General features: G+C 36.7%; 1 protein-coding gene across 4 annotated transcripts in view; it reads right to left on the reverse strand.

The window, feature by feature from the left end:
- The window catches only part of PHKB (phosphorylase kinase regulatory subunit beta), a 304,320-nt gene that overhangs the window by 92,724 nt on the left and 186,736 nt on the right, over positions 1-24,860 (reverse strand). For all 4 annotated transcript variants that reach the window (XM_027620346.1, XM_027620345.1, XM_027620343.1 and 1 more), the window contains one exon: positions 13,896-13,990. In XM_027620346.1, the coding sequence (XP_027476147.1) occupies positions 13,896-13,990 (95 nt within the window). The remainder of the gene's footprint in view (positions 1-13,895; positions 13,991-24,860) is intronic.

Here is a 24,860-nt window from a genome sequence, read left to right on the forward strand (position 1 = left end):
AAAGCTACACATGTAATCAAAATGGATAGAACTATACACACACAAACACAAATGAGTGCATGTATAACTGATAAAATGTGAATAAGCTCTATGAATTGTATCAATGGCAGTTTTCTGTTTTTCAATTACGTAAGATGTTAACATTGTGGAATGCTAGTGAAGGGTTCAAAGCCCTCTCTGGGTATTTCTTTGCAGTTTCTTGTGGATCTATACCTATTTCAAAATTAAAAATTAAAAAATTTTTGGAGAGCCTGGGTGGTTCAGTTGGGTAAGCATCTGACTTCAGCTCAGGTCATGATCCCAGGGTCCTGGGATCGAGCCCCACATGGGGCTCCCTGCTCAGCCAGGAGCCTGCTTCTATCGCTCTCCCTCTGCCTGCCATTCTCTCTGTTGTGCACTCTCTCTCCCTCTCTATCTCTGACAAATAAATAAAATCTTTAAAAAAAAAGTTAAAAAAATTTATTGACATCTCAAAATTTTTTGATTGTCTAAATTTGTAAATATTGTGATAATAATTTTAAACAAAAAAACCAGGAAGCTAGGAAAGGAATAATCAGAGAACAAAATGAGCTATTAGAAATCAAAAATATAAGGGGGAGGAGCAAGATGGCAGAGGAGTAGGAGACCTAAACTTCGTCTGGTCCCAAGAATTCAGGTAGATAGGGATCAAACCATTCTGAACACCTACGAACTCCACAGGAGATCAAAGAAAGGAATAGCAATAACTCTCTGAACAGAAAAGCGACCACTTTCTGGAAGGTAGGACGTGTGGAGAAGTGAATCCAGGCGATATTCGGGAAGACAGATGCTGGGGGCCTCCATCGGCCAATTCTGGCAAGTGATAGAGCAGCGAAGCACAAAAGAACTTTTAGAAGTCGGCTCTTCTGAGGGACGTTGCTCCAGTGGCTAAGCGGGGGTTGGAACCCTCGCTGGAACAGTGTGGTCTCAGGACCCTCAGGATCACACAAAGACTGGGGGTGCCTGAGAGCAGCAGAACTCCCAGGTATTGGAGCGGGGAAGCCGGCTGCAGAGACGGAGCTGAGGCACAGGCTCTCAGATCTGGGCTGCCATAAACTGTGATCTGCGGCACAGTCGGGCCACTGATCTTCCAGCAGGGACCCAACAAGCAGCAAATCCGGGGACACTCCCCTTCCTCCTCTAGGGGGAGCGGCGTGGGAGCGCACCACAGGGATCTGCTGGGTTTGGAGACTCCACACGGGGTCAGGCGCCAGAGACAGAAATGCTTGGTCACAGGCCGGTGAGCATGAAGTGCACTGGAGATCGGGGAGATGGGAGTGATTGACTGCTTTTCTCTGGAGGCTCACTGAGGAGTGGGGCCCTGAGTTCTCAGCTCCTCTGGGGCAGAGACTGGGGGACCGCCATTTTCACTCTTGTCCTCCAAAGCTGTATGTAAAGCTTGCAGGAAACAAAAGCTCCCAAGAACAAACCTAAGCAGATTGTTTAGCCCGGCTCCCGCCAGGGCAGGACAATTCCGTCTCTGGCAAAGACATTTGAGAACCACGGCAACAGGCCCCTCCGCCAGAAGATCAGCAAGAATAGCCAGCCAAGACCAAGTTTACCGATCAATGAGAATGGCGGAACTCCAGCGCTGGGGGAATACAGCACAAAGAATTCATGGCTTTTTCCCCATGATTCTTTAGTCTTTCAAAGTTAATTTTTTTAATTTTCTTTTTTTTCTTTTTCTTTCTTTTTTTTGAATTTTTCTTTTTCCCTTTTTCAACCAACATCTGATCAATCCCTTTTTTAAAATTTCTTTTTATTTTTCATTTTTAGAGTCATAGTCCATCCCTTCAGAGTAGTTAACCTTATTTTTGGTATATATAAATTGTTCTCTCTTTAAAATTTTGGGATACAGTTTCTTCTAAAAGACCAAAATATACCCTAAATCTCTAGTGTATGGCTTTGTTCTAGTCTCCTGCCTGATCATATTCTACCCTTTTTTTTAATCCTCTTCTTTCTTTTTTCAACAAACTTCTTATCAATTCCTTCTATAAAATCTTTTATACTTTCACCTTTACACTCATATTCCATCCCTTCATTGTATTTACCCCTATTTTTGTACTTATAATATATAAGCCTTTCTTGCTTTAAAACTTTGGGAGGCACTTTCTTCTAACAGACCAAAATATGCCCAAAATCTAGTATGTAGCACTGGTCTATGCACCAGCCTGATCATATTTGATCATATTCTGGTTTGTTGTTTGTTTGTTTTTTATCTTTTTCTTTTTTCTTTCTTTCCCTTTCTTTCCCCCTGGTTTCAGCTCTCTTCTGATTTGTTTAGTGTATATTTTTCTGGGGTCATTGTTACCCTGTTAGCATTTTGTTCTCTCATTCATCTATTCTCCTCTGGACAAAATGACAAGATGGAAAAAATCACCTCAAAAAAAGTACCGACTGCCAGAGACCTAATCAATACAGACATTAGTAAGATGTCAGAACTAGAGTTCAGAATGATGACTATACAGATACTACCTGGGCTTGAAAAAAGCGTGGAAGATATTAGAGAAACCCTTTCCGGAGAAATAAAAGAACTAAAATTTAACCAAGTCGAAATCAAAAAGGCTGTTTATGAGGGGCAATCAAAAATGGAGGCTCTAACTGCTAGGATAAATGAGGCAAAAGAGAGCATTAGTGAAAAAGAAGACAAAATGATGGAAAATCAAGAAGCTGAGAAAAAGAGAGATAAACAACTACTGGATTACGAGGGCAGAATTCAAGAGATAAGGGATCCCATAAGATGAAACAATATTAGAATAATTGGGATCCCAGAAGAAGAAGAAAGAGAGAGGGGGGCAGAAGGTATACTGGAGCAAATTATAGCAGAGAACTTCCCTAATTTGAGGAAGGAAACAGGCATCCAAATCCAGGAGGCACAGAGAACCCCCCTCAAAATCAATAAAAATAGATCAGCACCCCAACATCTAATAGTAAAACTTACGAGTCTCAGAGACAAAGAGAAAATCCTGAAAGCAGCTCGGAAGAAAAGATCTGTAACGTACAATGGTAGATACATTAGACTGGCAACAGACCTATCCACAGAACCCTGGCAGGCCAGAAAGGACTGGCATGATATATTCAGAACACTAAATGAGAAAAATATGTAGCCAAGAATACTATATCCAGCTAAATGGTCATTGAAAATAGAAGGAGAGATCAAAAGCTTCCAAGACAAACAAAACTAAAGGAATTTGCAAACAGGAAACCAGCCCCGCAAGAAATCTTGAAAGGGGTCCTCTACGCAAAGAGAGAGCCTAAAAGCAACATAGACCAGAAAGGAACACAGACAATATACAGTAACAGTCACCTTACAGGCAATACAATGGCACTAAATTCATATATGCTGTCTGCAAGAGACTCATTTTAGACCCAAAGACACCCCCAGATTGAAAGTGAGGAAGTGGAAAACCATGTACCATGCTAATGGACACCAAAAGAGAGCTGCAGTGGCAATCCTTATATCAGACGAACTAGATTTTAAAACCAAAGACTATAACAAGAGATGACGAAGGACACTATATCCTACTTAAAGGGTCTATCCAACAAGAAGATCTAACAATTGTAAATACCTATGCCCCTAATATGGGAGCAGCCACTTATATAAGCCAATTAATAACAAAAGCCAAGAAACACATCGACAATAATACAATAATAGTGGGGGCCTTTAACACCCCCATCACTGAAATGGACAGACAATCTCGCAAAAGATCAACAAGGAAGTAAAGACTAAATGACACACTGGACCAAATGGACTTCACAGATATATTCAGAACATTCCATCCCAAAGCAACAGAATACACATTCTTCTCTAGTGCTAATAGAACGTTCTCTAGAATAGATCACATCCTAGGTCACAAATCAGGTCTCAAGCAGTACCAAAAGACTGGGATCATTCCCTGCATATTTTCAGACCACAATGCTTTGAAACTAGAACTCAATCACAAGAGGAAAGTCGGAAAGAACTCAAATACATGGAGGCTAAAGAGCATCCTACTAAAGAATGAATGGGTCAACCAGGATATTAAGAATTTAAAAAATTCATGGAAACCAATGAAAATGAAAACACAACTGTTCAAAATCTTTCAGATGCAGCAAAGGCAGTCCTAAGAGGAAAGTATATAGCAATGCAAGGCTTTCTCAAGAAACAAGAAAGGTCTCAAATACACAACCTAACCCTACACCTAAAGGAGCTGGAGAAAGAACAGCAAATAAACCCTAAACCCAGCAGGAGAAGAGAAATAATAAAGATCAGAGCAGAAATCAATGAAATAGAAGCCAAAAGAACAGTAGAACATATCAACAAAACTAGGAGCTGGTTCTTTGAAAGAATTAACAAGATTGATAAACCCCTGGCCAGACTTATCAAAAGGAAAAGAGATAGGACTGAAATAAAAAAAGTCATGAATGAAAGAGGAGAGATCACAACCAACACCAAAGAAATACAATTATAAGAACACATCATGAACAACTATATGCCAGCAAATTAGATAATCTGGAAGAAATGGATGCATTCCTAGAGATGTAGAAACTATAAAACTTAACCAGGAAGAAATAGAAAACCTGAACAGACCCATAACCACTAAGGATATTGGCAGTAATCAAAAATCTCCCTACAAACAAAAGCCCAGGGCCAGATGGCTTCCCAGGGGAATTCTACCAAACATTTAAAGAAGAATTAATACCTAACTTCTGAAACTGTTCCAAAAAATAGAAATGGAAGGAAAACTTCCATAAACTGCCAAACTCGTTTATGAGGACACTATTACCTTGATCCCAAAACCAGACAAAGACCCCATCAAAAAGGAGAATTTCATACCAATATCCTTGATGAACATGGATGCAAAAATTCTCACCAAAATACTAGCTAATAGGATCCAATACTACATTAAAAGGATTATTCACCATGACCAAGTAGAATTTATCCCCGGGCTGCAAGGTTGGTTCAACATCCACAAATCAATCAATGTGATACAATACATTAATAAAAGAAGGAACAAGAACCATATGATCCTCTCAATAGATGCAGAAAAAGCATTTGCTAAAGTACAGCAACTTTCTTGATCAAAACTCTTGGGAGTATAGGGATAGAAGGAACATACCTCAGTATCATAAAACCCATCTATGAAAAACCCACATCAAATATCATTCCCAATGGGGAAAAACTGAGAGCTTTCCCCCTAAGGTCAGGAACGCGGCAGGGATGTCCACTATCACCACTGCTATTCAACACAGTATTAGAAGTCCTAGCCACAGCAATCAGACAACAAAAAGAAATAAAAGGCACCCAAATAGGCAAAGAAAAACTCAAACTCTCACTCTTTAAAGATGATATGAAACTTTATGTGGAAAACCCAAAGACTCCACCCCAAAACTGCTAGAACTCATACAGGAATTCAGTAAAGGGGCAGGATATAAAATCAATGCACACAAATCAGTGGCATTCCCATATAGCAACAAGATAGAAGAAAGAGAAATTAAGGAGTCGATCCCATGTACAATGGCACCCAAAACCATAAGATACGTAGGAATAAATCTAACCAAAGAGGCAGAGAATCTGGACTCAGACAACTATAAAATATTCATGAAAGAAATTGAGGAAGACACAAAGAAATGGAAAAACGTTCCATGCTCATGGATTGGAAAAACAAATATTGTGAAGATGTCAATGCAATCTACACATTTAAAGCAATCCCTATCAAAATACCATCAACTTTATTTTATTATGTTATGTTAGTCACCATACAATAATTTTCAAAGAAATGGCACAAATAATCCTAAAATTTGTATGGAATCAGAAAAGACCCACAATAGCCGGAGGAATGTTGAAAAAGAAAAGCAAAGCTGGTGGCATCACAATTCCGGATTTCCAGCTCTATTACAAAGCTGTTCTCATCTAGACAGTATGGTACTGGCACAAAAACAGATACATAGATCAGTGGAACAGAATAGAGAGCCCAGAAATGGACCCTCAACTCTATGGTCAACTAATCTTTGACAAAGCAGGAAAGAATGTCCAATGGAAAAAAGACAGTCTCTTCAACAAATGGTGTTGAGAAAATTGGACAGCCACATGCAGAAGAATGAAACTGGACCATTTCCTTACACCACACACAAAAACAGACTCAAAATGGTTGACAGACCTCAATGTGAGACAGGAGGCCATCAAAATCCTAAAGGAGAACACAGGCAGCAACCTCTTCGACCTCAGCCGCAGCAACTTCTTCCTAGAAACATCGCCAAAGGCAATGGAAGCAAGGGCCAAAATGAACTATTGGGATTTCATCAAGATAAAAAGCTTTTGCCCAGTCAACAAAACCAAAAGACAACCAACAGAATGGGAGAAGATATTTGTAAATGACATATCAGATAAAGGGGTAGTATCCAAAATCTATAAAGAACTTCTTGAGCTCAACACCCAAAGAACAAATGATCCAATGAAGAAATGGGCAGAATACATGAACAGACATTTTTCCAAAGAAGACATCCAAATGGCCAACAGACACATGAAAAAGTGCTCAACACTGCTCGGCATCAGGGAAATCCAAATCAAAACTTCAATGAGATTCCACCTCACACCAGTCAGAATGGCTCAAATTAACAAGTCAGGAAATAACAGATGTTGGCAGGATGTGGAGAAAGGGGAACCCTCCTACACTGTTGGTGGGAATGCAAGCTGGTGCAGCCACTCTGGAAAACAGTATGGAGGTTCCTCAAAAAGTTGAAAATAGAGCTGCCCTACAACCCAGCAACTGCACTACCTGGGTATTTACCCCAAATATACAAATGTAAGGATCTGAAGGGGTACGTTCACCCCAATGTTTATAGCAGCAATGTCCACAATACCCAGACTATGGGAAGAGCCAAGAGGTCCATCGACAGATGAATGGATAAAGTAGATGTGGTGTTTATATATACAATGGAATATTATGCAGCCATCAAAAGGAATGAAATCTTGCCATTTGCAATGACGTGGACAGAACTGGAGGGTATTATGCTGAGCGAAATAAGTCAATCAGAGAAAGACATGTTTCATGATATGAGGAATTCTTAATCTCAGGAAACAAACTGAGGGTTGCTGGAGTGGTGGGGGGTGGGAGTGATGGGGTGCCTGGATGATAGACATTGGGGAGGGTATGTGCTATGGTGAGCACTGTGAATTGTGTAAGACTGCTGAATCACAGACCTGTACCTCTGAAACAAATAATATATGTTAAAACAACAACAACAAAAAAAAGAAGATAGCAGGAAGGAAAAAATGAAGGGGGGAAAATCGGAGGGGGAGACGAACCATGAGAGACTATGGACTCTGAGAAACAAACTGAGGGTTCTAGAAGGGAGGGGGTGGGGGGATGGGTCAGCCCGGTGATGGGTATTAAAGAGGGCACGTACTGAATTGAGCACTGGGTGTTATATGCAAACAATGAATCATGGAACACTACATCAAAAACTAATGACGTAATGTATTGTGACTCACATAATATAATAAAAAAAATCAGAAACACTGATCAATGACTTCTTGACCTTTTGGCTAGGATCAAGTGCAGAAACACTGATCAAAAACTAATGATGTAATGTATGGTGATTAACATAACTAAATAAAATTTAAAAAGAAATTAAAAATATGACTTTGAAAAAAAATTCAACAGAAGGGCTGGAACAAAAAATTGAGGAAGAGCCTCTGAATATAGAGGGAAAAAAAATCCAATACCAAACCAAACAAACAAAAAACCCAAAGAAACAGAAACCATTTGAAAAAAAAAAAGGAAGAGATTCAGGGAGTCATTCCTATAGGACTAGGATCTGACTAGTAAAGGAACCCTAACAGAAAGAATAGAGAAAGTAAAGTGATAATTTAAGAAAATTTCCCACAGCTGAAGAGAGTAACAAACTGAAAAGGCCCAAGTGCCAAGCAGAGAAATACAAACAAGACCCACAGAAAAATAGAAACTTTGGGACACCAAAAATAAAGACATTCTTCCCAAAAGAATATGACCCCCAAAATGTGGTTTTATCACAATGTGTAGAATAACAAAAGTGGTAAAAGAATTAAAAATAACTACTAAATATTAGATTAAGATGGAAGGGAGGTTGAGGTATACCCTTTACAAAGAAAGAAAGAACAGAAACTGTACAAAGGTAAAATATCAAGCAAAAAGAGTTATATCTATATTACTTAGAAATTTGGAGACAAAGGTGAAAACAGGTATTGTTTTTTTAAAAAAAGACTTTTCTGGAGATAGGAAAACAGTGAAATGGCCAATACTCCCAATGTAATGTAATGCAATTGCACTGAGCTGCATTTATATAATGTTTATATGTATTCAAAAAAAGAGGCACTGTCTGAGGCTTAGATTTTAAGGATTCTGACTGAAAAGAGGCCAGGGTTTCAGGATGAAGGTTGCAATGAGTGTGGAGGCCCAGGAGTCGGCGAGGGCAAGGTGTTTTATTAGATCAGCAAGTCTGCTGAGACTGTAGTACAGGAGGATTGGGAGAAATTTGGAGAAACTGCAAGATACAGATGAAAAACAAAAACTGAGGTGTGAGTAGGACCTTAAATGTCAGGATATGGAGTTTAGAATCTAACCTGAGGAGAGTAGGGAGGGAGTCATGGAAGGTTTTTTGTTTCTGTTTTTTAAGATTTGTTTATTTATTTATTTATTTGAGAGAGAGAGAAAGACAGTGCACGCACAAGCAGGAGAGGCAGGGAGAGGGAGACACAATCTCAAGCAGACTCCACAGAGTGCACAGCCCGACTCAGGGCTGGATCTCATAACCCTGAGATCAAAACCTGAGCCAAAACCAAGAGTCAGATGCTTAACCGACTACACCACCCAGGTGCCCCATCATGAAGGTTTTAAGCAAGAAATTCCACTAATGGACTCAGGCTTTAAAACATCATGTATTCTCAAGCACAGAGAATAAACAGGGACTGGAGTCAGAGAGAGATTATTAAAACCATGCCATTGGGTAGTAATGAAGTCTAAGTGGTACATGGCAGTGGGGCTGAATATGAAGAGATAAATATGAATGCTACTGTGAAGGCAGAGCCAATATGAGAACCATCTGGACAGAAGAGCTACTGGCATGAGAAGGGACCACTGAAGGCAATGTCCTTACCCAAGAGAAGGACTATGGAAAGAAAGCAGATTTGAAGAGAGAAGATAACACATTTGCCATTAGAAATGTATCTTTGCTCATCAGGGAAATGCAAATCAAAACTACAATGAGTTATCACTTCATACCTGTCAGAATGGATAAAATCAAAAACATAAGTAACAATAGGTGTTAGTGAGGATGTGGAGAGAAAGGAACACTTGTGCACTGTTGGTGGGAATGCAAACTGGTATAGCCACTCTGGATAATAGTGTGGAGCTTCCTTAAAAAGTTAAAAATACAACTACCTCATGATTCAGCAATTGTACTACTGGGTATTTACCCAAAGAATACAAAAACACTAATTCAAAGGGATACATGTACCCCTCCGTGTGTAGCACCATTATTTACAGTAGCCAAATATATGGAAGTACCCATGTGTCCACTGACTGATAAATGGAAAAAGAAGATGTGGTATATATACACAATGGAATATTATTCAGCCATAAAAAAGAATGGAATCTTGTCATTTGCAATGACACGAATGGAGCTAGGCAATATAATGCTAAGCAAAATAAGTCAGAGAAAGATAAATACCATATGATTTCACCCATACGTGGAATTTAAGAAACAAAACATACAAGCAAAAGAAAAAAAAATGAGAGAGAAAAAGAGAGAGACAGAGTCAAAGCAAGAAACAGACTTTTAATTATAGAGAACAATCTGATGGTTACCAGAGTGGACGGTGGGGGGATGGGCTAAATTGGTGATGGAAATTAAGGAGGGCACTTGCTGGGACGAGCACCAGGTGATGTATAGAAATGTTGAATTACTATATTGTACACCTGAAACTAATATAACACTGTATATTAACTAACTAGAATTAAAATAAAAAATTTTTTAGATTTTGTAATTCATAAAAAAAGAATGTTTTATTTTTTAAACAACATTATTGAAATATGACTGGCATACAAAAGCTGTACATATTTAATTTCTACAACTAGATGAGTTGGAAATAAGTATACATCCAGAAATGTTGGATTTTAAATACTAGATCTGTAGAGAGATGATCACCAAGTACTTGGAAATTCAGGTTGAAATATCAGGAAAGAGGTTAGGATTAGAGATACAAATTTAGAGACATGTGCATGAGAAGTCAACTATTTCCCATGACATACCTTCCTCCCACACATACCTTCAAGCACACTCAAACACTCAAGTTAAACATTGACTACATTCTATATAACAGGTGTTATACTGTCACAAGTACTGAAGCTATAAACATAAATTAAACATGTTCTCTGATCTCTGGAAACTTACATTCTAAGATCTCCAAAAGGTGGGTTTTGGGGGTTTTTTTTGGGAGGGGTCAAAATCTCACAATACTATAAAGTATATCTGCTGTCATTTACAATACTTTTCTTTCTACTCTTCTAAACTTACTTATAAAAGGGGATTTGTTTTAATCTTTAAGTAACATCAAAAGAAAAGAGCAATTTCTGACAAGTGAGAGAGTAGTGAGGAAGGTCATCCCAGATGATACTTTTCCAACCCCAGTCTAAAAAGGTATAAAAAGACTTCCCTTTATGTGAAATTAATTTGCTATGGGTATTGTTAAGAAAGTCAACAGCTCTCAATTTAGTCCTCAATGTTTTAGGTTTATAATTTGCCAAAAGCCCTATCAACGCATACTTGAAGGAGTGGACAATTCTATAGTTGTGGCACACTCCTTGCTTTCTGGATTCTGGAAACTTCCTTCTGCCATAAACTTTCTGTGAAGGAATGCATTGATTCATCAGGCCTGGGCTGTTCAAACTCTGAACACTCCCAAGAAAGGAATATTTGCAGGATGGGCTCTTGGCTGGATTCTTGGAATGATCTGTCAGATAAGAGTGTTTTTGCATGCTTAATTAAGGCCATGGGCCATACTGTACCAGTGTGTCCAGATGGTTTATGCTAACAATGTGATTTATGGTGAACATCTGTTTTTGTTTTTGTTTTTGTTTTCCCTCTAGGGAGCTAGAGCTTGAATAACCAAGGTCAATCATGCAGGTGCTACATGCCTACATGACTGACCCTCAATAAAAACCCTAGACATTCAAGCTTGAGCAAGTATTGGTTGGCAACACTTTGCATGTGTTTTCACACATCATTGCTGGGTAATTGTGTCTCACATGACTCCACTGGGAATGGACACTGGGAAGCTTGTGCCTGGTTTCCTCAAGACTTGCCCTGAGTGCCTTTGCTGATTTTATCTTGCATCCTTTCACTGTAATAAATCATAACTGTAAGTATCAGAGCTTCTAAATCCTGTGAGTTCATCTAGTGAATCACTGAGGCAAAGGATAAATGGGGAACTCTGACACATCTTTCTTCGAAGTCAGGAACTTTTCTTGTTTCCAGAAATTGTCTGAACTTTACTATTCTTCTCATTTTTCCCACCATTTGGTAGGGTTTAAAGCACCTAGTCAATCCCCACAGATAAGTTAACTGCAAAGTCTGACCTGGTCAATACTGACCAAGAGAGGGGCTCCTGGGTGGCTCAGTAGGTTAAGCGTCTGCCTTCAGCTCAGGTCAGGATCCCAGGGTCCTGGGATCAAGTCCCATGTTGGGCTCCCTGCTCAGTGGGGAGCCTGCTTCTCCCTCTCCCCCTGCTCATGCTCTCTCTCTCTCTCAAATAAATAAAATCTTTAAAAAATAATAATAATAATGACCAAGAGGTCTCTGATATCAACATTTCAAGCAGAGGGCTATGTCTACTTCTCTATTTCATCAGTCAGTGCCACCCAGTCCCAGCAACAGACAAGGTCATGTCTGGTCTTGGCTCTTGCTTAAATGGCCGAGAAAGTGGCAAAGGCACCTCACCATTTTATATATCACTACAACCAAGCTGCCAACAGGTGGGGCATGATGGCTCCCAGCAATTTTCTGCTGTCAATCCTCCCATCATCTCCTTCTCAGAAACTGTACACAACGCTACACAGATGTAATCCCCACGAAGCTGCAAGACAGAAGTCCTTGTCCTTACCCTACAGTACGTCTCTAATGTAGGATGTGGCTCCACCTGGGAGGCATGGCATAGATAATTTAGTAGCAACATTAGAAAATGATTTCAATATAAAAAATACACCTAGAGTGAATTCTCCATCAAATTCACTCTCACTCACTTGTACTCTAATAAGCTTTTGAATGGGAGAGAAAGAGCTGGAAGTATACTGCATGTCAAAAATTACACAGAACCCACAGCTTTCCTTATATGTATCAAGCATGAAATTACTGTTTAAATTGTAGATTTTGTGAGTTATGTGCTTTGATGCTCTCTGGCTCCTATCCCCACAACTCAAATCTGTAACCTATTACTTTATTTTCTAAGAGAAGGCTTTGCAATTTCATTACCCTACAGAAGTGGGTAACACATGTGAAATGCTATGTAAATGACACATACTAGTCTTAAAATGGCTCAGAGTCACAGCACTGGGTAATAGGAAGTTAAACGTATTCCCTATTTTACCATTTCTTCAAGTGAAATTGCATATCTCAAATTTGTACAGAATGTATCCTTGTACTACACTGACACGAGTGGTAACTAAGATAAAGGCCAAATCCTCACCTTATACAGGAGTCAAACAGGCTAGTGAAAAATTCTAACACATATTAACATAGGGATTTTATGTTCTTCAGAAAATCTTAACATTTATTTATAAGTCTCCCAAATAGCTTCTCATCTATAAACCACTCAGAGTAATTACATGTTTTGTTGAAGACCACCAGAAGAAACAGAGAAAGTGTAACAGAATCCAATGGACCTGGTTGGCTCTCCCTTTCTCTCATTAAAACAAGTATGTATTTGTGTGTGTGTATGTCTGTGTGTGTGTGTGTGTATTATATGTATATGCATGTTTTTTAAAAATATAAGGAGCATTTGGGGTTTTTTGTTTTGTTTTGGTCTTTTTTTGAAGTAGGCTCCATGCCCAGCATGGAGCCCAGTGCAGGGCTCAAACTCACAACCATGAGATCGAGGCCTGAGCTGAGATCAAGAGTTGGAAACTTAACCAATGAGCCACCCAGGTGCCTCAAAAGAAGCATTTTGATTTTATAAGCTTATCTTCTGGAAGTGCCATTATTCTTATTAAATAAATGTTAACTGTTTGGAATCCCGGGCACACACTCAGGTTCATTCCCTTTCTCCTCAGGCAGTTTCCATAATCCACAACATTTTCATTTTACAGTCCTCATTACTGGTATCATTTAATACTTGAGGGTTTGCTCAAATCAACATCAATCTTGATGATCCTGCAAACACTTATTCTGTTGACACAACACAGTCTGAATTCATAGCTACTAAATGTAAAAAATTTTAAATTATTCCTTCACCCAACATGTCACCAAGTACTAAGAACACTCTGTCAGTCACTCAGTCCTGTCACAGACACACAGAAATGGACAGACATTAAGCATAGGGCTTTTCATGGGACCCCATTTCCACCTCATATATCCCCTTGCCCACACATACATACTATATCCTCCTGAAGGCATTCAACACCTTAAACTCAACCACTGTTAAGATGAAAACGTTTGCCTGGAAGACATCCCGTTGGATACATCTGACTCATACTTCTTCATTAACAAATAATCTTTTACAACAAGTATCTTAACTAACCAAAAAAGAGAAAAGCCTTGCCCTCAGAAAAAGCAATAAAAACCCATTCAGAATAAAATTTCTTTTTAATTAATCTTTAAATGTCTCTAGATGAGTCTAAATTAAGAAAAAAAAATCTCCTTACTTGATTGGAAAACCTCATGCTCACGTTACGCTGATTCTGTAGTGGCACATAGCGCTGGACAGGATCAATGTCTTCAGGACTGATTAATTCATCAGCTGAAAAAAAAAAAGGGAAATGACATTATCAAAAATGCATCTGTGCAATACTATAAACCAACTAGACCTAATAGCAATAGAATACTTCATCCAACAAGAGCACAATATATATCCTCCTCAATGCACATAGAATATCTTCCATATACTAGGCCATAGAATAATCCTCAATAAATTTAAAGAATTAAAATTATACAAAGTATGATTCTGACCACAACAGAATGAAATTAGAAATCAATCAATAGAAAGAAATTTTAGCATTTCTTCTAATATATACACATATATATATAATTTCTTCTAGAATATAAATACGTGGAAATTAACTCACTCCTAAATAACCAATAAGTGAGAGAAGGAAACAAATGGGAAATTAGAAAATAGTTTCTAATACATGTTCTGATGAGATGACTGAAAATGAAGACACATACCAAAACTTATGGATATAGCTAAATCAATGCTCAGAGGAAAATCTGGAGCTGTAAATGCCTATACTAAACAGAAGAAAAACTTCAAATCAGTAACCTATTTTTCCATCTTAAGACAGCAGATGGAAAGAGAAAACTAAATCAAAAGCAAGCAGAAGGAAAGAAATAGTAAAGATTAGAGTGGAAGTTAATGAAACAGAATATAGAAAAGCAATAGGGAATATAAATGAAACCAGAAGTAGATTCTTGAAAAGCTCAAAAGTAGACAAAACTTTAGCTAGACTGATCAAGAAAAAAAGAAGACACAAATTACTAAATCAGGAATGGAAGTTACGAACATTATCACTGACCTTCAGGATTATATGACAATACTATGAACAAAATGTACACCAATGATTTAGATAACCTAGATGGATATGGACAAATTCCTAGAAACATACACATTACCAAAACTAATTCAAGAAGGAATAGAAAATATAAACAGATTTATTTTTTATTTATTATTTTTTAATTTTATTATGTTATGTTAATCACCATACATTACATCATTAGTTTTTGATGTAGTGTTCCATGATTCATTGTTTGCGTATAACACCCAGTGCTCCATTCAATACATGCCCTCTTTAATACCCATCACCAGGCTAACCCATCAGATTTTATTTATTTGAGTGAGAGAGAGCACACAAAGTGAGAGCGAGAGGGAGAAGCAGACTCCCCACTGAGCAGAGAGCCTGACACAGGACTCAAATCCAGGACCCTGAGATCAATAACCCTGAGCCACCTAGGTGCCCCTATAAACAGATTTATAACAAGTGACTGAAACCTTCTGGAAAAAACAAACAAAAAAATAAATAAATAAAAACCCAGGACATCACGGCTTCACTGGTGAATTCTACCAGTTAAAAGAAGTAAACCAATCTTTCACACACTTTTCCAAAATAGTAGGGGAAATGCTTTCCAACTCATTCAAAGAGGCCAAAACTACAAAATCAAAACATAAATAACAAAGAAAACATGAGATAAATTGAACTTTGTCGAATTATAACCTTGTGGACCTCAAAGGACACGATGAAAAAAGTGAAATGACAACCCACAGAATGGGAGAAAATATCTGCAAATCATATATCTTTAAGGGACTTCTGTCTTGAATATATATAAAAAATCTTATTACTCAATAAAAAAAGACAACACAATTTAAAAATGGCCACAGTACCTGAATAGACACTTCTCCAACAAAGATACACAAATTACCAATAAGCACATGAAAAGATGACATTAAGTCATGGGAAATGCTTATCAAAATCATAATGAGATACCACTTCATATCCATTAGGATGCTATTATCAAAAAGCAGGTAAGAACAATGGTGGGAGAGGATGCAGAGAAACTGGAATCCTCATACCTTGTTAGATGGAATGCGTTACAGCACAGTTACTTTGGAAAACACTCTGGAATTTCTCAAAATGTTAAACACAGAGTTACCATATAACTCAGCAATTCTACCCCTAGGTATATACCCAAGAGAAATGAAAACATGTCAAACAAGAGAAAGTTCACAGCAGCATTATTCATAAAAGCAAAAAAATGGAAACACCCAAATGTCCATCACCAGATGAATGGATAAATCAAATGTGGTATGTACATACAATGGAATGTTATTTGACCATAAAAGGAATTAAGTGCTGATACATCAATGAACCTTGAAAACAGGCTAAGTGAAAAAAGCCAGTCACAAAGGCCAGGCATTATATGATTCAAGGTATATGAAATGTCTAGAATAGGCAAATCTACAGGGATAGAAAGTAGATTAATGAGTGTCCAGTGTTGGGGGAAAGGGTGAAGTGATTAGGGATGAGTGGGGAGTAACTGGGTATGAGGTTTTTTTGAAGGGTGATAAAAATATTCTAAAATTGTGGTGATGGTTGTACAACTCTCTGTGAATAAACTAAAAACCACTGAATTTAAACTTCGAATAGGTTAAGAGATAGTATATAAATTATACCTCAATAAAGCTGTTCTAAAAATAATATATTTGCATTCTCTCAAGAAAGGAAACCAGTTCGTGAAGGGGAGACAAAGTGCTTCCTGATACTAAATTCTAAAAGATTTCTGAGGGCATTTTTCCTGGGGCACTAGCCAGCATGAAAGCAATGGCTTCAACTACTATTTTACTGTTGTACTGGAAGCCCTTTCACCTGGTAGTTCCTTGTGGCAACTATGGATAAAATCCAAGGACATAACAATGAAGGCAGTTTAGAGTGTTTGGAAGGAGAGGGTGGGGAGAAGGTGTTAAATCAGTGGTTCTCTGCTGTCTTCTGCTGTAACACCCCTCAGAGAGATTCAGAACCTAAGGCTCAATGGAGCAGGAATTCTCCATGGACGTGGAGAGGACTAGGCTAGGAAGGTGTGGTGGGAAAAAGACACTGAAATGTAATTCTGCATAACCTCGTTGGAGTGCAAGTTGGCAGTATCTATGCAAATTTACAGCAGGCATACTCTGTCCCAGAAACTGCACATCTATAAGGTTATCTTAGTTATACTCAGACATGTAAAGGTAATTGAATAATAACATTTAAAAAAAAAAAGAATTTAACTTCTCCCAAAGTGAATCAGCACAATTTTTGCTGCACTTAAGCTATGAAAATGTCTTCATTTCATATTTGATCTTCAGTTCTTTACTGATTACATAAAAATGACACGATGCTGAGTTTCATATAAAGTCATCTGTGTATAATATTTGGTAAAAAAAAAACTACACCTCATTTTCCATAGCTTTTTAGGTACTTCTTTTAATCAGTGAATAATTCTGAAAAACAGAGCAGAGAGTCAACCACAGAAACACTTGTAAATTTCTTTGCAGCTGGGGTAATGCTTCTCATTATACAGGTATTTCTATTCTGGTTTAACTTGAGGGCACATGTGCAAGGCTATCCAATAGACAAAATCACCAAAGGTGTTTTTCATAACTCTTGAAAGATGTTTTTAATAATAATAAAAGTGATATTAATGATAGCATGACAAGAAAAAGGAGGAACAGCGCAGCCACGGCTGCCTCTGCCACAGGAAGCACAGCAACACTCACACGGTGCGTACAATGTTCCTCGCCTCATTTGAGCATTTCATGTAAATTAATTCATTAATCCTCACCACAACCTTGTCATTTTACAGATGACAAAATGGAGGTGTGGAGGGGCTGAGCCACTTGCACACAGCAGGTAAATGACAGAGTTTAGATTCAAGCACAGTCTCTCTCTCGAGTCTTCACTCATAGCCCAGACTAATCTTACCCTTTAAGAACACTGACACTGCACACAACACAGATGGAAAAGATATCAAGAGGAGAAAACATTAAACAAATAATTTAGACCTCGATAGGTTATATTTTTCCTATTCAAATCACAGAACATTCTTCTACCTCTGAAAAAAGTATACTTTTGCAAAACTTAAACCAAACCAATATGGGCTTAATTATGGCAAATACCACCATATAATTTCTATTTATTAATATCAGTTGAGCTCATGATGCAGGGTTGATTAGTACAGTGATATTCTAAATAGCACCAAATTATTTCCCTATCTCATTTGTCTGATCACTGAGATGTGAAAAAATTTCCACTACCAACAAGCATTTTACATAATTAATGTTTCACTGTCTTTCTACAGAAATGAAATTCTATCTTTATTATTTTGTTATTTATAAATGACGACAGAAAAATTAAGAAATCTTATATCCTTGGAAAGAATAAATGCTAATCAATCAAAATTGATATGGATCAAACAGTTAACCAAGTCTCTTGAAAAACCTTATTTCTTTGCATTTCCTTCTCATTTCTCTATTTGTACTGCATCTATATATCTAGCTTGACATTCCAACTTATACCACGTGCTCATCTATAACCCCACAAGCTGTATGCTTCTCATTCATGGCTATTCCCCATTTTCTAGCACAGCATCTGCCATACAGTAGGCACTCAAAAGACTTATTAAACAAAATAATAAGCTGGTGGGTTAACAAATTTGGAAACATCAATTGCTGTAATCATTGCTTTAATTTCCATAATGGTAAAAGTGACTAATGTCTCAAAAGATCAGGTTAATGGACATTTTTTTTTTCCACTTCATTGATTTTTAACATTTGGGAGGCAAAACAGAGCTCCTCACTGTGCCGATTCCCTGTCACTGGCTTTCTGGTGAAGAGTGAAAGCCTGAAAGAACTTGTGCCCGACCAACTACAGAATATGTAAAATGAGAATAAGGGAACAAGGATAAAAGAGCAATGGCTTTCTACATTTCACAGTATAGTACCAAACCTCACAGATAATCAAGCATTTCTGTAAATAGGCACAGCTGTCTTTAAAGACAACAGATTAGGTTCATTAATATTTATATGTTTTGGTGTGTAGAAATTTTATGAAAAATACACCGTGTTTACTTCAGTCATTATTGAAATTAAAAGGAAACATCAAGAAGAATTTTTGTTTCTTTAATAAAATGACAATTCAAAGGAAATTTAACAGAGCAAGTATTTTTTATCATGACCCCAAAATTACATAGGACACACTAAAATAGGCTCAGCAAATAATTTATAGGGTAAAATTATGTGCTTCAAAGCCTAACTGCTTCTCTGCTGCCATGACACATATTAGTAACACATGTATTAAGAAATAAGCTACAGAGAAAAAGAAAATGTAGATCCTAAACCTCATACACTATACCAAAAAAATTCAAATTTATAAATGTTTTTAACTCACTTGACTAACAGGGATGGATTTCTTAAAATTGAATGTTAAATTCCATGGCCAGAATTAAATTGAAAAATAATGATAGATCTAATTATATAAAGATTTTAAATTTTGTTCATCAAAAAGCAATGCAAAACAGTTCAGAGGCAAACAAACTAGGAAAATACCAAAGAGGTTTAGTACACCTAATATATAAAACATTCATGCAGACTGATAAGAAAACCCATAAAAATCAAGGTTAAATGGGCAAAGCAAACCAGACAATTCATAGAGGACAAAAAATGACAACAATAAGCATGTAAATGAAAACAGGATACAAATTAATATCTTATTAAGTTAGCAAGGTTTTTATCTTTAATGAGCATACTTAATGCCACAAAGGTTAGAGGTGATACAATCACCCTGCAGACTCCTGAATAAGTCAGTAAAGTGTCAGTCATGGGCTATGTGACCTTGGGTGAGTTGCTAAACTCTTCTGAGCCTCAGTTATGACATATGGTATCCATCTCATAGAGAAGCTAGGAGGATTACCTAGTATAATACTTATAAAGGACAGAGCACAGAATCGGATACATTTTAAGGCAGGTATTATTAGTATTTCTGGGAAACAGTCTGACAGTATATATGCAGTCTTCTCAGACTCTAGGCATCACTGCTTTTATATTCAATTTTACTAATATATTTAAGCATAGGATCATAAATTTTTATACAAGTTTTCTAGCCCTAGTAGCAATTCAACTAAAAATTTTAGTTTTAAGAAAGCCAGAAATTTATATAATAAGGTAAAGGAGGAAAATCTTCTTAGGTGAAGCTTTTAAAGGCATACTGTGTTACATGCACTCTCAAGATGTTTATAATGCCGGCTGCACAGAAATCCCACTTTAGGGCGCTAGCAGTCACACAGATACCATGAAAAAGATAACAAAAGTGCTTAGAAATCGATGTTTCTGCTTGAAGTTTCCTGAAGTGTAACAGCTGGGAAATCTCTTAGCAACCACAATGTAGAAATATATCTGTATAATCTTATCTGTTCGTTTTATCTTTAACTGATCAGTACCAAAACCATGTGCTATACTGAGGAAGGAGTCAACTGCATTTGAGGTCAAGAGACCAATGAAAATCAAGACCAGTTTCTTATGTCCTCATGCACACTAGGGGGCACTTGATCACTAACTTCAGCTTTAAAAAGCATTAGATATCCAGATTTCATCAGTAGCTTTTATATCTGATGTCAATTGGGCAAAAAATACCATGAATGAAATCAAATGCAAATGGACTCACCTTAGTTATAAACATTGGAAAAAGGAAGTAGTATATCAGAATAACTAGGCTGCCCTCAGAGAGACAGATAAATCTCCTACGTTGTCACATTCTTGCTGTAAGAGCTACTGGATATCAGGGACTAGCATACAGTAGTCCTCTACAAATAGCTGCTAAATCACTGAGATGAATGGTTAAGTAGCAACTAGGGAAGCATTTTATTCTTGTGATGTTTTGTGGCTATGGGGATACCTACAAGGAGGGCCCATGAGCACCCTGAGTTGCCTGGTTAATAAGAACTATGAAATACATTTTAACAAATACTATCTCCTAAATGGTGGCTGAGAGAGGGAGCGAGGGTAGAAGGAAGTACAGGAAATGGAACCATTAAAGTATGTATCTGTCCTACAGTAAATGCTTTATGTATATTTTTTCATCAGTTAATCCTTATAAAAATAAAGAAACTGATGATATGAAAGTTAAGAAAATTCTTCAAGTCATGTAAGAAGTAAATAGTAGAAACTGAATTGAAATCCTGAACTGTCTAGTTCCTTAAGTTTATGAATCCAAAACTGTTAATCTTTCCATCACAGTCCAAGAAAAAGATGAAGAAAAGAAAAAAAGGAAGAGAAACTAGCAGAGAAGGAAGTGAAGGAAAAAGATGATTATATTAGAGAAATAATTTATATCAAATGGTTGGTTACAAGTGTGCTAGGTGTTAACAATCATTTAAAATATAGTTTCTACTGGAAAATAAATTGGATTCCAAATAATGACTTACCAAAGAACATTAGACACCCAAGAAATTAAGTTGGGAACTTTATATGTATATAACATTTTGAATATTTTAAAGTACCTCTATATCTATTTTATCACTTTAAAAGTCCCTTATTAACACTGCTAGAAAATTCAATAACACCCACCTCAAAAAGAAAAAAAGAATCCTTTGTGAAATTCAAGAAAATTTTCATTCACCTGAATATTCTGGGAGTTTGTGTGTGTTGGAGAGAAAGTTGTAGTTAATTAAAATTGCTCAATATTTTCAGGGCATCTGGGTGGTGCAGTTGGTTGAGCATCCAACTCTTGGTTTCGGCTCAGGTCATGATCTCATGGGTCATGAGATCGAGCCCCACATCGGGCTCTGCACTCAGGGGGGAGTCTGCTTGAAGATTTTCTCCCTCTGCCCCCCACTCTTACATTTTCTGCTTCTAAAATAAATTAAATCTTTAAAAAAATTGCTCAATATTTTCAAGTTTAATCAGAGAACATGCCTTGTTTTAACTCTTGATATTTATTATTAGTGTTTTCAAAGTATCCATCCTAAAAAAAATTCTTCCATCCACCTATCTTAAGTTATAAAGTATATAACGCTCTAATCTTTAATGTTTTGGCATCTTATAGTGGTGCCTAAATGAAGGTCATGATCATGAATGTCTGATGTATACAGGATAAGGAAAGTTAACTGCATATATGTTGAAAAGAAAAGCTAAAGTCTAGAAGTCAGATATTTTTTAAAGCTAAACAACTGGTATGTTAGTTTCTCTTTTTAAAAACACTGAATAAGAACATATATTAAAATTAAGTAATGGCTTTGGGGAAGTTTTAGAGTAAGTTATCATTAACTTTGTTATATTTCTCGCTTTCTTAACCTCAAAAAAAATTCAATCCAAAGATCATGATTTTCAAGTGACTTTTTATGTGATAAATACTTTTAAAGTTATTTTTGCAAAACACTTAAGAAGGTACATCTCAAAGATACAAATGTAGTGATCTGAAAGGACACCTGCACCCCAATGTTTACAGTAACAGTGTCCACAATAGCCAAACTATGGAAAGAGCCCAGATGTCCATTGACAGATGAATGGATAAAGAAGATGTGGTTTATATACACAATGGAATATTATGCAGCCACAAAAAACCCCCCAAAATCTTGCCATTTGCAACAACATGGAACCAGAGGGTATTATGCTAAGCGAAATAAGTCCATCAGAGAAAGACATGTATCATATGATCTCACTGATATGTGGAATTTAAGAAACAAAACAGGATCATAGAGGAAGAGAGGAAAAAATAGAACAAGATGAAACCAGAGAGGGAGACAAACCATAAAAATGCTTAATCACAGGAAACAAACTGAGGGTTGCTGAAGGGTGGGGCTGGAGGGATACGGTAATTGGGTGATGGACATTAACGAAGGCATGTGATATAATGAACACTGGGCATTGTATAAGACTGATGAATCACAGGCCTGTACCTCTGAAGCCAACAATACATTACATGTTGATTAACTGAATTTAAATAAAAAAATGTTTTTAAAAAAAGGTACACTGTGTTCTACAGACTGATCATCTCTTACATGGACAGTTTCTAAATTTCCAAATTCCAGTAACGATTAAAGGTATAGCCAATGATCATTTTATTATAAGACAAGTCAAATATTATACCTTAAAATATGTCTTACCTGGTTTAAAATAAACATGTTTATAATTTATTAACCTATTTTATAGCAACCACTGATTTTCTTAAAATCTAAATTTTCTAAAAGGAAAAATACTGTAATAATTTACCATTTTCTAAGAATACACAGGGTAGTTCAGGTCTTAGGCTAGGAAACAGCATATTGAGTCTTTTTGCTCTAACAATGGGATGAAAGTCACATAATTTTGTTGGATAGTTATTCATTAGGGTGTATATATATATACAAGCAAAATATTGTTATTAGATTTCACTGGATACAAACTGGCCTGAATTAGTAAAAGTCACATATTATAGAATAATTTCAAAGATTTACTGTTCTATTATTTTCAGGTAACTCCAATTAACTGCCCACAAAATTCTGACAAGCAGATATCCAACCAAGCCTCCTTTAATGAACAAATAAGACTTTGTTAGTAAAAAGTGCCTGGAATCTCAATAACATCTATAGAAATTTGATGTTCTTGGGGGCAAGTAAACAACACTTAAGAGCAACTAAATGATTTAGTCTTCCGAGATCTTACTCATCTTAACCAAGTGAGTTTGTTAACCAAATGACACACAGCTAGGTCATAGTTTGCAACACACATTTTGTATGTTCTTAACTGCCTTTTTAGAAGCTCAGCAGGGAAAAAAGAAATTGACTCTTTCTTTGAAGTGTTTCTTCTTTTTGGTCATGAAACAGATGAGAAGGTATGGCCTGGACTATTTCTGTTCACACTTGTCTTAACATAAGGAAATGCTATCTACACTCAAAATCTGTCTACATTCAATACATTTATTTTAGAGTAAAGAAGGTCCAATGCTTTTTTACTGATTGATACTATTTTCAATTTCTTCCTTTTTAAAAGCCCAAGTTGCTTATGTATAATACAGTCAATTCTGCATTCCCAATTCATTAGCCTTCTCAATTTTATTCAGAGACTTTGCTAAATAGCACTCTTTCTAGCACTCAATCACAGACCAGATATAGAGCAAAAAGAAGGATGATACAGGTTTAGATCTCAAATTCAATATCCCAAGTTCCAGTTTTCAACATCAGAATCAGAAAAATTTCATGTTCAATTGTAATTTCCAAGCTGCAGTATATAGGAATGTATGATTCTGATGTTAAAATTCTTGTCTTTAGGTCAGTTAACTACTCCTTTACTACCACATGTTTTATTCAGCTGTATCACCAGAAGGCTTCTTTGTATTCATGCTAGTGGGATGGAAATAACTTCCTAACCAGAGATAACCTTGCCAACTTGGCTTGATTCTAAGAAAACTACTTCATGTATGTATTTTTTTTTCTTTTGGAAAATCTAAAAGCAAAACCTGTATAAATAATAACTCCTTATCAAAAAGCTGTCACCTTAAAAGAAGAAAATTTTTCTACAGGTTCTTAAATTAGCATTAAGTATATTTGGAGACCCAGAAAATGCAGTTAGGAAACAAGCAAATTGAAAAGAGCATTAACTTAATTTTCTCTTCTTTGGTTAGCTTCTGTGTGCTCTTATATGTCATTTGTGTAAAGCTTGAATTGGAAACCTGAAATATTCTTCCCTAATGGAATGTAAAAAAAAGAAACCAAAGATGATTACTCTTACAACACAAATTTGGCATTTATGCAGTAATACTGGGAAAAACAAAGACAATAACACTACTTCACATAATAAGCAGTTCTTCTACTGCAGGTACAGGTATTTACAATCAGCCTGTTTCATAATTTGTTTGCCATTAAGGAATTCTGACTCTAATATGATAGGCTTTTTGATGGGAATGCTAGTAATATTTAAAATTTTAGCAAGCAATGATGCAGAAAGATGCATAATAGTACTTTTGTGTGTGTGTGTTCATTAAATTAGCTTTCATTTCATTGTGTCCACAGAGTACTCATAGTCAGCACAAGTTTTAGAATAAACTGGAAAATCTTCAAAAAATTGTGAATAATGCTCCCATTAAGCCTCTAAGCTAACTGAGTAAATTGCC

The sequence above is a fragment of the Zalophus californianus genome, chromosome 17 (genome assembly GCF_009762305.2).
Source record: "Zalophus californianus isolate mZalCal1 chromosome 17, mZalCal1.pri.v2, whole genome shotgun sequence".
Classification (NCBI taxonomy): Eukaryota; Metazoa; Chordata; class Mammalia; order Carnivora; family Otariidae; genus Zalophus; species Zalophus californianus.